General features: G+C 46.0%; 1 protein-coding gene across 11 annotated transcripts in view; it reads right to left on the bottom strand.

The window, feature by feature from the left end:
• ARHGEF18 (Rho/Rac guanine nucleotide exchange factor 18) overlaps positions 1-15,392 on the bottom strand; it is an 82,812-nt gene that overhangs the window by 15,835 nt on the left and 51,585 nt on the right. For all 11 annotated transcript variants that reach the window (XM_016163097.2, XM_016163091.2, XM_016163092.2 and 8 more), the window contains 5 exons: positions 4,214-4,352; positions 3,271-3,383; positions 2,995-3,135; positions 2,040-2,290; positions 483-608 (listed from right to left, as the gene is read on the bottom strand). In XM_016163097.2, coding sequence (XP_016018583.2) covers positions 483-608; positions 2,040-2,290; positions 2,995-3,135; positions 3,271-3,383; positions 4,214-4,352 — 770 coding nt within the window. The remainder of the gene's footprint in view (positions 1-482; positions 609-2,039; positions 2,291-2,994; positions 3,136-3,270; positions 3,384-4,213; positions 4,353-15,392) is intronic.

The raw sequence follows: 15,392 nt of genomic DNA, 5'->3' as shown, positions 1-15,392 counted from the left end.
TTGGACTTTGAATGTCCACACACTGTGAGGCACAAGATAGGTTTGGGTCATTCCATCTGCTATGTGGGGACCAAGGGTTTAGAGGAAGGCACGCCCTGCATCACCCGGACCGTAAAAGGCACAATGGGTAGCTCTGGAGGGGGTGGTTCCAGGGCAGGGTGGCCCATGGGAATGACACTTGTGTCACCTCAAAAATCTGAGGAATGATAGTAGGTTCCGTGTTTGGGCCTGCAGGGGCATCTCAGGGGCCACCCTGGTGTGTAGAGGAACAAAGCTAGACTGCTTTGCTTTACACCTTGGAATTCTCCCGAAGATTTTGCTGACATATTCTTGAATGCGTTTGTGATTAAGAATAAAAAACATGAAAATGACTGGTTTATAACAGGTACCTTAATTTCAAGATCTCCAAACAGCTCTGTAGAAAAGAAAAAAATCTAAAGCAAAGAAGACACGTTTTTAATGTAAAATATTTTTCTTTTTACCTTTATCAAGTTTTGAAATTTCTTATTTTGTTGCAGCAACAACTTGTAATGACTGACTGCCTCGTTGTGGCCACTACAAAAGACACCATATTTTTCTTTCATTCTCTCCCCATTTTCACCTGAAAACTGAAGAAAGAGTGGAGACGTTACCGAAATCAAACACATAAAACTGCCAGGGAAAGGTTCCACCTAGCTCGTCTGACTCTAAAATAAATACTGAATTCACTTGCGATTGTTCTTTTTTCTCTAACATGTACTCAGAAGTGCTTTTTCGGGTGTCTCCTCACAAGGTACAATAAAGGTAAAACGAGAAAACTTCCTGCTAATGGGCTTTATGACGTCATGTGTGCTGTGACAACTTCTTGAAATCCAAGAAAATAAATGTGAGCTGAAGAATGCTAGAAAAATTTAAAAAGCAAAAATTTCAAAGCAAAATGGGTATCCATTCTAATGAGCTGACTCAGAAAGCTTAGAGCACTCTGAGGTCAACGGCCCTCCCACGAACGGCTCTGGTCCACGGATATGCTTCTAACAGGCAAAAACACAGGTGTCAAGACCGAAAAATATAGACTAGACGATCAATCTAGGAAAAGCCAAGAACACGACACGGGACACTGTTTGGACAAGTGTGTTCACTGTTTAGGCCTCTGTGTTGCTAGACGATTAGCCGCGTGCATAGTTGTAAGAGCCCAGGACCACTGTTCTTGAGGTGGGGAGGGAGTGTGTGTAGGGGGAGGGTTCCTGGACCCAATTCCAATGTGCGTGTGTGGGTTCCTTCCCTGTCAGCAATTCTCAGACAACAGCAGGGCCTGATGCTGTCTACCCCCAGATAGCATCAGATGCCACAGGTTAAGGGTTTGGTCTTGTAAACAGCTCTCCCTCCACTTCAGACACCAGTTAACACCTGTGCTCCTGACTGACTGGCTGTAGAGCAGAGGTTCCCAAGACCCCTTTCTTGGGTTCTATTAATTTGCTAGAGCAGCTCACAGTACCCAGAGAAACATGTTACTTACTAGGTCATCAGTTTATAAAGAATACAACTCAGGAGCAGCCAGATGGAAGGGCTGCATAAGGCCAGGCGCAGGGAAGGGCGTGGAGCTGCCACACCTTCTCTGGAGACCTGTCTCCCCACATCTTGCAACCTGGAAGCTCTCCGAATCCTGTCCCATTGGGTTCTTACGGAGGCTTCATTACACAGGCATGGGTGATTAAATCATTGGCCACTGTAAACTGATTAACCCCCAGCCCAAGGTCAGGGGATGGGACTGAAAAGTCCAAACTTCTCATCACATGGTTGTCTCCCCTGGCCACCAGACCCTACCCTTACATGCTTAGTAACAGTCGCCTCATTCACGTAACCAAAGACATCTCTATGCTTTCATCACTTAGGACATTCCAAGCGTTTTGGGAGCTGTGAACCAGGAACTACACAAAGATCAAACATACATTTCTTATAAACAACAACACTGCAGTGGGCTACGTTCTTTCTGTTACTGGGAGGCACACAGCCAGGGTGGGGGCCTGTCCAGGCCCTGTGCCCGTTTTGGCTGCACCCACCTGTTGTACTAGGAGGTCCCCGATTTTCTGGATGATGTAATTCCGGTCACTGCCCTCCTCCAGGGACTCATGGCGGCGCTCCTTCAGCCGAGAGAGGAAGTGGCCGTGCATCTCGAGCAGGTCGTCTGCGCACGGGAAGAGGCGACCGACAGCCTTGGGGCGGAACTGCAGCTCCTCCTGCAGCGCCCTGGCGTAGACCTTCAGCATGATCTTCAGGGTCCGCACGTGGTGTGCCTCCGTCTGCATCAGCTCTGCGGGGACACGGACCGCAGCACTTACACTCCGTTCCTACGGTGGTCCCCAGGGGCGCTCGTGCGTACTGTCTGCCCGCCATGTGCCAGGCTGCTTCTCAGTTCTCTGCCAAAGTCCTCGCCCTGTGGCCTTACTGCCCAGGTTCCAGTGTCTTGGGCTTTCATCGCCCTGCTTGTGAAGGTTCCTGGGGCCTGGAGGGACATGCATGGGGCACCCAGCACAGCCCCTGGCCCAGGCTCTATATCTGGGAGCTGTGGTTTTCACTGTATTCTGCAACATCCTGTCTCAGGATAGTGGCTGCCAAGTTCTCTCATGGCCAGCAGGATGGGGCGCCCCTCACAGGGCTGGTGCTACAGTCACATGTAGAGAGAGGGACGTGCCTCCAAATCCCCCAATGGCAGCCATGCTTGGGCCTGTCTGTGGTCACCAGGGATGGCCGGAATGGGTCAGGGCAGTCTTCTCTCTCAGGGTCACCAACAAAGTAAGCACGAGTCAGCATGGGCACCTGACCACACCCGTCCTTGGGACCTCCCAAGCCACCTCTTCCTTGGCCTGGAAGGCAGGGGCTGTCCTGGGGGAGCAGGGAGCGGGTGATAGGGCCTCATGGGGTGTTGGCAGAGGCGCCCAGACTCCCAGGTGGACTAAATTAAACAAAGGGAAAGGAAGAGCAGCGTGGGAGAGCCGTGCAGAAGTGCCTTCTCACCATAGAGCACATCCTGCCTTTTCACCACCTCCCTCTTTTGTCTCTTTGCATAAGCCGGCTCCACGCATAGGCTCCAGGACTCGGCCTCAAACTCGTGGGTGTCTGACTCAATCTCACTCTTCAGCGAGGCGGTGTAGGGGTCTGCAGGAAGAGCAAGAGGCCACTGCTCAGGGCCCGAAGCCCGGCTGGCTCAGAGCCGCCCCGGCCTGAGTCCCCGGGACACACTGATGTATGTCCTGGCACTTCCCAAGGTAAATAGAGACCACGTGACTATACCTTCTACAAAAATGGACTCAGCATTTGAGGATGTGAGTGAAAGGGAGTCATCAGCCGCCTGCTTAAATTTCAGAAATAAGGACTCGGGTTCATCCATCGCTCCTGTGACTGGTCTAAAGAAAAGTCATAAACACATTTCAGAAAATTGAATTAAATGCACACACACACATGCAGCCACCGTTCTATGAAGGTAAATGAGGCTGTAATCAATCTGTTTACATATCATTTGAGAACTTTTAGATTTCATGTAGGCCTCTACTTTGTCACAGATCATTTTTGAAAATTGGGAGACTACTTGTCAACATAACATCAAGATTTCTTCTAACAAAACTAACTTTAACGTTGGAATCCATTCTAAGGGTGTGTGGTCCTTTATTGGCCACTGGTCCCCCGGGAACTCTTTCTAGAAGGAGTCGGCGGACAGAGCCTCACTCAGTTGAGGGCAGAGGGAGAATCCTTTCTAATGGAAGAAGACAACCGGCTCCTTTCCCACCCACTCACACGAGGAGCACGGTGATGACACAGTGTCAGGCTTTCTCCCTCAGCACTGCTGAATGTGGCATTAAGAGAGCCATGTCTAAGTCCTTCAAAAACACTGCATTGGGGCATAAATATGGGGACGCAACCTCCAGGGCAACCTCAGTGGGACCTCCAGCCCCAAACTGAGAACAGAAAGGGACCCTGGTGAAGGGTTCTTCCAGAGCGTGAGGCAAACTGGCTCCATTGGCTGAGTCTACCCAGAACACACTGGTTCTTAAAAAAGGAAAAGAAATGACTTTGAAATAAGTGTTAATGGGAATTTCGCCACTTGGTTGGGGGCCCACAAGCAGATTCACACACCCGAGGGTCTCCTCTCAGAGAGGCAATCGCAGGGTCCCCGCAGGATGCCAAATCCAGCCCCCTCCCCTCTCTGTGCCTGGTGGCAGAGAGCGGACCAGCTTACCCGAGTCGCGGCCCTGTTCCCGTCGGGTTGGGTGCTGGCTGTGGACCCCCCTTCTGCGAGATCGTCATGCCGACATTCCTGGACAGGGCCGGGCTGCCATCGGACAAGAGGGTGGCCCTCGGGTGCTCCTTCAGGGACGCTGCGACGGAGGCAAAGACAGAGTTGGTGCTGAGAAAGTGGGCAGGGCAGTGGAGGTGGCCTGTCCTGAAGCTCCGCTCTGACTGTGGCCGCAGCACAGACAGGACCTTGGAGGTGAGCAGCTCATTATCCAGAAAGACATTCTCGCTCCATTTCCTAGGAAAGGAGCCATAGAAGGACAGCTCGGGGTGGCTGTGGAGTGTGCCGTCTCTGTTGCTGCCTCTGGAGTGTGCGTTCCCCATGTTCACAGGCTGGCCTCCCAGCCTGTGCAGTGCGCTGTTTTTATACCTCCGCGGGATCCTTCTAGAAATGCAAAGCTGCGTCTTCCCTTACTGTATTGGCTGAAGCAGCGGGTCTGAGTGCAGGAAATTGGTCCCCACTGTGACCGCTCAGGGTGCAAATCGCACCATATTTTCTCCTTTGTAAAATAATAACAGCAAAAACGTCCCGACACCCCTCGGCCTTAGCAGGGAATCAGAGAAGAGCGTAGCTTCCGCTCACTGCGGAGAAGCTAAGATCACCAAACAGGGAGCCCTGCACTCGGGCGTGGTTGGTGCTGACACCGCACACGTGACAGTAACGGAGCCGAGACGGGGGTGCCAGGGTGACTGAGACCCAAAGACTACAGGGTGTGATGGCAGCTACACACGCCACCGTGAGAAGCCTGACATTCTGGCCACCAGAGTGGATGACGGGCTCTAACCCTCTTTCAGATGGTGAATGCGAACCAGCCTAAAGCGTGGTAGGGTCCCCAGCGCCCTGCACACCCATCTGTTCACTGACTTAAGGGCCGGGCTACCGGGAAGTGCGCGCCACTGATGGAAAGATGCAGCTCTCAGAAAACTGAGCCACAAAATGAGGCTGGTCTCCCTCTCCTGTCTAACAATTCAATCTATCAACTCAAGCAACTCAAGCCTCGCTGAGCCAGGCTGCTTGGTGTCTTTATTCTCAGGGTGAAAACCACATCCGAAAGCTTTGCTCCAAGATCGACACCGGCATTAAAAAAAAAACCTGTCCAGTGGCCTTCCTGACCCGGTCCTGGGTCTCCAGTGTGCCCGCTCCCGTTTCTCTGCTCTACACGAAGGCGGCCACTGAAACTCCAGTTCTCAGCAGCAGGGAGACTGTGGCCCTTAGGGTGGGCTCCGGGCTGGCCCTGGAGGAAAATGGACTCTCTTCTGGGAGATGGGTTCGGCACACAGAGTGCGTTCTAAGTCAGGTGGAAATGTAGTGGGGATGCAAGTGTGGAGGTGGGTATGTGTCTGAGAAAACATTTCTGGGAGAGGAGTAATGAAGAAAGCTTGTGAACTGAGACTTAACCACTATGCAGTGTGATGCCATTTCACACATACACATACTAAGCAGCTATTCATTCCTTAACACAGCTCAGCATGGGGAGGATGCCATTTGGGTAGTGACCCCAAACATCGTGACATCATGATCATAAATGGCTGACAATAACTATTATGGTAGACAAAGGTGCAGAGGCTGTCACTTATACACAAACCCCATTTACAAAGGCGAAAATCATAAAATAGAGGCCTTCACGGTCCAGTGCAGACATTTCCTGCCATTTCGGCACCACATTAAACCCCACCCAGGCTATTATATCATGACCTGAGCGCACAAATATGGGACAGAGCCTGAAATGCACCCTTTGCTCAGCATCTTGGTGCAACTGGCAGATTGTTCCTGTGATCTGAGGTCTTGTCTGAAGTGGGATGGATTCTGCTTTAATCAAATAGTCCACAGAAGAAAAAGTCGCCATAAACACCCTCTAAGAACCACCTGTTCCAAAGGTTAGGTACCTCTAACGCCTGCATTGTTCAACTGTCAACTGTATTTATTTATTGTAATCATCATCTGTTTATCCAACAGAATAGTGCCTCCACAAAACAGGTCAAGAAATCATTTTTTTTTTCATGGAATTTTATTAAGTCATAAAAAAGGAAGAAAATTCTGACACGTGTTACAACATGAATAAACCTTGAGGGCACTGTGCTCAGGGAAATAAGCCAGATGTAGAAAAACAAATACTGCATGATTCCACTTATATGAGGTCCCTAGAAGAGTCCGATTCATAGAGATGGAACGTAGGAGGAGAGAGATTGGTGTTTAATGCGGTGTCAGTTTAGGAAGATGAGAGAGTCCTGGAGATGGACGGTGGGGATAGTTGTACGGCAATGTGAATGTACTAATGCCACTGGAATATACTCTTAATGATTACAATGGTCCAATTTCATGTTACATATATTTTACCACTATTAAGAAAAAGAAATGATTGTTTCTTTGGGTGGAAGCATGCTTATGTATCTTGACTGTGGTGCTGGTTACTTAAAATTTATACGTGGGGTATAATTTCAAAGAACTACAAACTCCCTCTTCCCCTACAAAAGACTACATGTGAAAACTGGCAAAATCTAAATAGGGTTTGTCCCCGAGTTAATAATATGGTACCGATATCAGTGTCTTGGTTTTGACAGTGCACTATGGTTACATTAGATATCATCGATGGGGGACACTCGGAGATGGTACATAGGGACTCTACTGTTTTGCAATTTCTTATGACTCAAACTATTAAAAAAAAAAAAGGTTACAGTTGACTCTCATTACTAGTATAGCAATGTCCTATGAGGTCACAGGGACACTGAACTGGTGAACAGCAAAGTGCTGCTCGTGGGAGAAATCCAGGGCCCGGTCCTGGGGGCCTCTAGCCACCCTTTCATTAACCAGTCAGCACATAACCTGTTAGGTGTATCTCTGTTGGGTAACACCTGATTTTATACACACTGTCAATCTAGAAACACTGACCCCACGGCCAAGAGTACGATAATTTATGCCTGAAGGAAGTGTGTCTGTCACTTGTATTTTCTCCATTGGGCACATCACAGCCTTCCTGCTTGTAGGAACACTGGACACTCCTTCAGCACCACACCTGGTGGCCTTTTTAAACAGCGAGATCTCCAAAAAAAGGGTACAAAAATGAGAAAAGCATGGCACTAAATACTGCAAAGGGGCACTTGCTTACTACAGCAGCTGAACAAGGAGGCAGAGCGTGCCCTTATTCAGCCTTCGCTGGGCATGTACACACTGGGTGACTCAATTTTTTGGCTGTTCTGCTCATGTCTGTGAAAAACAATGAAAGCCCCACAAGTACTGATTTAGGGTTTACAAGTATATTTTAGTGAGTAGAGGAATTAATACAGAATCCATGAATAATGAAGATTGACTGCATATTAAAAAGTCTAAAATGAGAAGTTGTTGTATTATAGAAGACCCTTAGTTGCTCAAACAGACACCACAGAACACTGATATTCTTTGTATTTCTTTGTCATTTATTACACACACACTTCCAAAAAGTATTTGAGATGGTCTTCTATTTAGGGGGTAATACTCAAAAGTTTAACTCTATGCATTTGGTGGCAATGTGAACTATTGAGATAAATTTTTCCTTTGGATCAGTCTAACCACCATCCCCTTCAAGCACTTAAGACTTAAAATAGAGATGGACAACCACCAAGTGAGCCTTTCTGTAGCATACGCAGCCTTGAAAATAACTGCCTGATCAAGATAAATGAGCACCTCCGCCACAGACCAGCTGTGTTTACCATGTCTTTTTACTCTGTACTTTTGATGCTCTGATGTCTGGGGCCTCGCTGACATGAAGGACTGCCCCGCTCCTGCCCCCAAGAATAGCCAGCTCCCAGAGGGGGTAAGGACTCATCTAAGGAAGAGCTCCCTTCACGTGCAAACTGACTGACCCAGAGCCCACGCCCAAAGAAACCCCCTTAATGGAGCTCTCACACCCAGGGCCACCATCCACCTGCCTAAATCATGACCCGAGGGCCAGGGCCCACTGAAATTATTCACAAGAGTCGATCCTCATCCCGTTCACCCTGCCCCACCCCTTCCTCCGCATGGAAACCACAATACAGGCTCTTGCCCACCTTTTCTTTCCCCTCCCTCTGCCTCCTGACCGAACCTGGTGTTTCCCTGTGTGGCCCTGATACACACCACGATGAGGATGATCCTTAAAAATATCATGCTGGGTGAAAGAGGTCGGACACAAAAGACCACATATTGTAGATTCCCTCTACAGGAAATGTGCAAATCCATAGAGGCATAAAGTGGATTAACAAGTGCCTAGTATTGGGAGAAGGCTGGAGGGTGACAACTAATGGGTATGGGGTTTCTTTTTGGGGTTCTAAAATAGATTGCATTGACTCTGAATATAATAAATCTACTGAATTGTACACTTAAATGGATGAATGGGATAGTATGTGAATTCTATTTCAGTAAAGCTATCAAACAAACAAACCCCGTGAGGAATAGCCATCTTGCTGCAGGAGCAGATCAAGCTGTTTGATTTGTAGTTCAACACACAGCATGTTAGTCATCGTGCCCTTGGCTGTAAGAGAGACAGAAACGCACACTTATCCCACTAACGTGTTTTCCTAAAGCAGAGGGCCATGGTGGGACGCATAGGCAGTGGAGTGGCACTGAGACCCAGGCCTCAGAGTGGCTTCAGCGGAGCGTGGCCTCCCACCGGCTGTGCTGTTACAGAGGCACTTCAGTTTCTAATTAGCGCCGTCTGCCCACTGCTGAGGGGGCCATTGATTGGTGTGCACCAGTCCGCCATGGTGACTGTATGCCACAGAGCTGTTTCTACAAGGGGACCCGGAGGAGAGGCAGGGACAAAAATAAGAAATGAACAGTGAAAATGGAAAAAGTTCTTTGCCCAGAGAAAAAAACATATCCAATTCTCAGCACAAACACAGAGGGAAGCCTGTTCCCATGATGATTTTTTTAAAGCCTAATTCCCTTGGTTTCTTGAACTGAAGAGCAGTCTCTGAGCCGATTAGACGACTCAGCTCGTGTAACAGATACTAGGATTCTTCTTACGTTTCTGTATTTGGACAAAAGACCCCACACAAGGCAGTTCAGGTTAATAGGGGCTACTTCCTAGTGTAGCTATGCTCCCATGTGGCCCTTGGTCTATCCTAAGTCCTTTATGTCATACACTTTCCCCTCTGATACGAAGTGCGACCCCACTAGCCCTTGAGGGAGCCCTAAAGACCCACAAGGAAATTCCATGAACAAGACTTAAATAGTTATGAAATCGGTTAAAAGTCATTTTTTGAGGAAGCCCAAAGTGACATATCAAGTGACCACCTTAATTTGTTTTAAACTGTCCTTTATAATCTCACTGACGTCTAGAAAAATTGACTTAAGCAAGAATTTTATATTCCAAATGGCAGATTCCTCGTGCTGCTCAATGGGAAAAAACTGGAAACATCTTTGGAAGGAAGCTGGGCCCTGGCACTTCCGTGCCTGCAGTCCTCTGCGAGAGGTGGGAACGGGCTTCCAGGGTAACTGTTCCCTTTCTCCCATTTAGTGAAGTCCTGTGTCCCCCTCCCTTACCCCATTCTCTATCTCAGCTGAAGACTTTTCCTTTAGGCTGAGGGCGTCGCCTATCTCTGGAGAGTTCTGGCAAGCTCGAGCTGTGGGCAAGCTGTGGGCAAGTGTTTGGGAGACAATTAAGAAAATCTGATACAAGATGAAGTTTTCAGTTCACAGTTCCTGGCTTTTCAGTCGCCTGAGAATAGACTAAATCGATGCCAAGACGACTCATTGATTTCTCTGCCTTGCTTCATTTTGATGTTACACAAGATGGTATAAAAAAGAATAAAAATATAGGAGGAAAAAAAAACCCCTTAACTTCCTGCTTCGTGGGACAAAGTAAAAAAGGTATCTTGCAGTTTAGAAGATGGTGTGAGCCAGAAAGAATACTCTTTCTAAACCTGATATTACCCAGTAAGAAAATATATGAGCACACTACCCCCAAGTTATAGTAAACCCAGAGAACACCATTAAAAAATATATTAAAAAAAAATGTATCTTCTTGACTATCTGTGTAGAAAACTTAAAAATCACGAAAAGGTATAAAGGTGGAAATAATCCATAATGCCACAATCCACAGTTAATTGGTCCTGGTATAAACAATTTTATAAGCTGAGAGAAATAATGTTTAATAACAATTATTCTGAGATTTGTGTTGAAAAATCCCTCACATATAACGAAAGGATATTAATACCAAGTATATATTTTTTTGTGCAACTATCATACGGGACATATAGGTTAATGCCGTTCACTGAGCAATATACAGTTAACCCTTGAAAAATGCAGGGGTTAGAGGCACCGAACCCTTGTACTGTCAAAAATCTGTGTATAACTTTTGACCTTCCCTAAACTTAACTACTAATAACCTACTGTGATCAATAAGCCTCACCAATAACATAAACAGTTGATTAATACATATTTTGTGTATTACATGTATCATATACTGTAATCTTACGAAAAAGTAAGCTAGAGAAAAGAAAATGTTAAGAAAATCATAAGAAACACATTTACAGTTCTGTGCTGTATTTATCAATACCATAAGTTTATCTCATCTGTCAGTACCTAATCGATACTGTCTTAGGTGATACAAAACACTGTAGATGTTATATGCATTACCAACACCAGACAAAAAATGAAAGGATCATGCAAAAGAGAATTTCATATTATTTACAGGTTTAACAATTTATGCATTGATAATGAAAATGCAGCAATATGATCACTTCATGGTAGCCCGGTGTAATCAATACGATTGTTTCATGGTAGTAAGAAAATCTCAAAAAAATTTCCAATTTATTTATTGAAGAAAAAAAAAACTGTGTATAAGTGGACCTGTGCAGTTCAAATCATGTTGTTCAAGGGTCAACTGTCCTTGCAAATCACAAGATTACAAAACCATCTTGTGTGTTACTCTACGAATAATTCTGGAAGTTGAAATAGAAAGAACAATGAGACCCGTGTCTATAGGCATAAAAATGAACTCAAACTAGACTGGATTTAAATAGAAAATGTAAAACTATAAAACTTTTTATAGATAACAGGAAAAAATCTTTAGGAACTAGGGCTAGGGGAGTGTTAGAGGTCTTTGACATGACACCAAAAGCCTAATCCATAAAAGAAAAAAAAAGTCTGTAAGTTAAGTTCATCATAATTTAAAGTGTTTGTTCGTGGCAGACCATGTTAAGAGGATGAAAAGACAAGCTAGGGAGCAGGAGGAAATATTTGCAAACAGCCGTCTGACAAAGGACTGGTATTTAAATATATAACGAACTCTCAAAACTCACTAGTCAAAATACAAACAACCCATTTAGAAAATGAGCAAAAGAGATGAAGATACACTTCACTGAAAACATACAGATAGTCAAAAAGCACATGAAGAGATGTTCTACATCATTAGCCATTAGAGAAATACAAATGAAAACCACCTAGAGAGTGGTAAAAATAAAAAATAATAATAACTCTAAATGCTGGAGAGGTTGTGGGGAAAGTGGATCACTTGCATGTTGCTGGTGGGAATGTAAAATGGTGCAGCTGCTCTAGAAAATAGTTGGGCAATTGGCAAAAGAGACTAAATAATTGCACCCCTGGCTATTTATCTCAGAGAAATGCAAAATTCCTGCCCAGACAAAAACCTGTTACGTGACTGTTCGTAGCAGCTTTAGTCGTGGTAGCCAAAAAACTGAAAACCACCCAGATGTCCTTCACTGGGCAAATGGTTAGACAAACTGTGGTCCGTCCACACCACAGAATACCGCTCAGCAAGGAAAAGGAACTACTGATAACATCCAACCACCTGGATTGATTTCATGGGCATTAAACTGAGAAAAGAGCCAATCTCAAAAGGCCGCTGTATGATAAATTACAGAGATGCAGAACAGATTAGCAGTTGCCAGAGGTAGCAATGGGGGGGGGGGGCAGTGAAGTGAGTGTGACCATAAAGATCAAGGGTGATCTTTGTGGTGATGGAGCAGTCCTTGATCTTGAAGGTGGTGGTGGAAATGGGAACCTATACGTGATGAAATGGTACAGAACTAGACTCACACATTGTCACGATGTCGATTTCCTGGTTCTAACATCCTATTCTAGTTACCTCAGAAGTACCCAGTGAGGGAAATGTGGAGGAGGGCATTCGTGATCCCTCTGTACCGCCTTTGCAATTTACTGTGAGACTATAAAGATTTCAAAAGGAAAAGTTTAAAATGAACAAAAGTGCCACCAACAAAAAAACAGAACACTCATTTGCACTTAGTCTGCTCAGACTGCCATAACAAAATACCAAAGACTAGGTGGCTCTAACAATAGAAATTTACTTCCTATAGTTCTGAAGGCTGGGGAGTCTAAGATCAAGTTGCCGGAACCTTTGGTTCCCGGTTAGGACTTGCAGACAGTCACTTTCTGGCAGTGTCTTTACATGGTAGAGCGGAGAGCAAGCTCTCTGGTGTCCTTAAAGGGACTAATCCCATCACGGACCCCACCCTCATGACCTCACACAATCACTTCCTGAAGGCCCTGCTTCTAAACACTATCGTGCTGGGAGTTAGGGCTTCAACATGGGAATTTGTGGAAGACAATTCAGCCCAGAGCACCCAACAATGAATGAAACCATGTTTCCTGAGAACTCATTTAAATCCAGAACGTCTCTTATCGCTCACTGGAGGCCCGAGGCCTGGCAGGAAGAGCAGGCGGCCTTCCTCTCTCGCCTTCCCTTCACCTCTCAGGGGGAAGACCAATGGGCGTGGCCCCTCAAGAGGGATTAGTGGAACAGGTGACAAACGTGGAACCAGGAACCAACACCTCAGACAGATGTTCTGATGGCCAAGGAGGAGGGTCTGGGAGTGGTTCTTTGCTCAAGAAAGCAGGTTACAGGACATTCCGAGAGGGTTACCGAGAAAATGAGAAATGCCTGGGGACCTCAGGGCAAAGCACATAATTTAGTGAGACTGTGACAAATATAAAAAGCAATGGGAAAACACAGGAAGAGGAAATGAGTGTTCCGAGGGGATGTGTGACTGTTCCACTGAGCGCTGGCCAAGAGCAAGACTTTCGCGTGGGTGGAAAATGCAGGATTTTGTGTAGCAGCCTCCCCAGGGGTCCACTGTGTAAAACAGAAATAGGCAAACATATAGGCACTGAGGAATGGCCCCTGGCCGAGAGAGCTATCTGCTGGCCCTGGGCTCAGTTCAGCTGACACCGAGGGCTCCCGGAAGGATCTAGAACAGCACCTCTGACAGGGGGCTGGTGGCCAGACCAGGGACTTGGGTCTCAGGTATCCCTTCCCACACCCTCCTGCTGGCGAAGGACATCTGTCCACTTGAACTTGCATAATGGTGCTGCTCTTCACCAAGCTAGGGGCCTTTCCTGATACCAAGGGGAATGGGTATTGCTGGGTCTCCTTTCTTCTTCTTTTTACCTTTTTATTGTGGGAAAATATATGTAATAGTCATCATCTTGACCATCTGTAAGTGCATAATCCAGTTGCAATACATTAATAATATTGTGTAACTGTTACCGCAATCTATCTCTACCCCCAAATTTTTCATCATCCCCAGTAAAAACTTTGTACCCATTAAACACGAAATCCCCAGCCCCCTCCCCCAGCCCCTGGCACCCACCATTCTACTTTCTGTCTCTACAGATCTGCCTCTTCTCGGTCCCTCATGTAAGTGGAACCATACTCAATGATTGATCTCGAAGAGATACAGGGTTCTTGGAGGAAGGCCAAAGGGCTGTATCCTCAGTTTTGCCTGAGCTGGCAGAAAGCTTTCATACCAAATTCACAGACGATACAGCGATACAGCGTTTTTCCTTCTGTGTCATGCGTATTTCAATTAACACAGCACTTTCAAGGTTCGCCCATGTTATGAACTGAATGCCTGTGTTTGTTTACTCCCAAATGTATCTGTCTAAGTCCTAACCCCTGGTGTGGCTGTATTTGCTGATAGAGACGCTAAGGAAGTACATGAGGTTAAATGAGGTCATTGGGTGGGGCCCTGATCCCATAGCATTAGTGTCCTTATAAGAGCCACTAGAGAGCTAGTTGGAAACTTTTCTATAAATGGAAAATTATTCCCAAACAAAAGATTCAGTTTTTAAAAAAGCTAAATTTGGGATGAATGGATATTTGTTGAAAATGAAAGAATAATTTTAAAAAAGGTATGTGTGTATATGGGTGCTCTGAGTTATGCTAAAAAAGAACGAGAATGGGCCAGGCCCATCGGGGCGGAGGAAGCGGGTAAGAAATAATTAAAAACATTTAAGGGACACTTGTGTTCACAGTGGCATTACTCACAATACCCACTAAGTGGAAGCGACCCAAGTGTCTGAGATGGATGAATGGGTGAAGATAATGTGATGTATACACACAAGAAATTTCATTCAGCCTTAAAAAGGAAGGAGATTTATGACACTGCTACAACATGGACATGGACAAACCCTGAGGACATTATGCACAGTGAAATAAACCAGACACAACAGGACAGATATCGTCTGATTCTACTTACATGCGGTCCCTAAAGGAGTCAGCTCCACAGAGAATGAAAGTAGATGGTGGGAGCCGGGGTCCGGGGGTAGGGAGGGGAGTTAATGGGGACAGAGCGTCAGTTTGGGAAGATGAGAAAGTTCTGGAGATGCATGGAGGAGGGGGAATGGTCGCACAACATTGTGAATGTACTTAATGCTACTGAGCTGTGCACTTAAAAATGGTTAAGGTGGTTAATTTTATGTATATTTTACCATAACTAAAAAGAAAAAAATTATGGATCTAGAGTGTGTCCATGTAATACCATTTGATGAAGAAGAAATGTGACTCCTTAACTGTGGTTTATTTCCATCTTCCCTTGGTGACATGGTACTTTGATCAGGAAGGGTCAGCTTAGAAGGGCACCGAAGGTCAAGGCAGGAATGGAAGAGGAAAAACATGACACACGGCAGCCAATGAACACGAACTGCACACACTAAAGTTGCCAGATCACATGAATTTCACCTCAGACACGAAGACAATTAGAGTGGCTAAGCACCCCTGTGGCATGTTTGGGGAACCAGGGAGGACACAAGCAACGGAAGGCAGCAGGAGGGCAAAGAATCCCAATCTGCAAAAGGAGGAAGTCAATCCTACAAATTCAATGACAATCTGTGGTAGAAAATGGCC

Source organism: Rousettus aegyptiacus, unplaced genomic scaffold (assembly GCF_014176215.1).
Source record: "Rousettus aegyptiacus isolate mRouAeg1 unplaced genomic scaffold, mRouAeg1.p scaffold_m13_p_16, whole genome shotgun sequence".
In the NCBI taxonomy this organism is placed as follows: domain Eukaryota; kingdom Metazoa; phylum Chordata; class Mammalia; order Chiroptera; family Pteropodidae; genus Rousettus; species Rousettus aegyptiacus.
The sequence above is the reverse complement of the archived record's forward strand: the minus strand, read 5'-3'. Positions and strand labels throughout refer to the sequence as shown.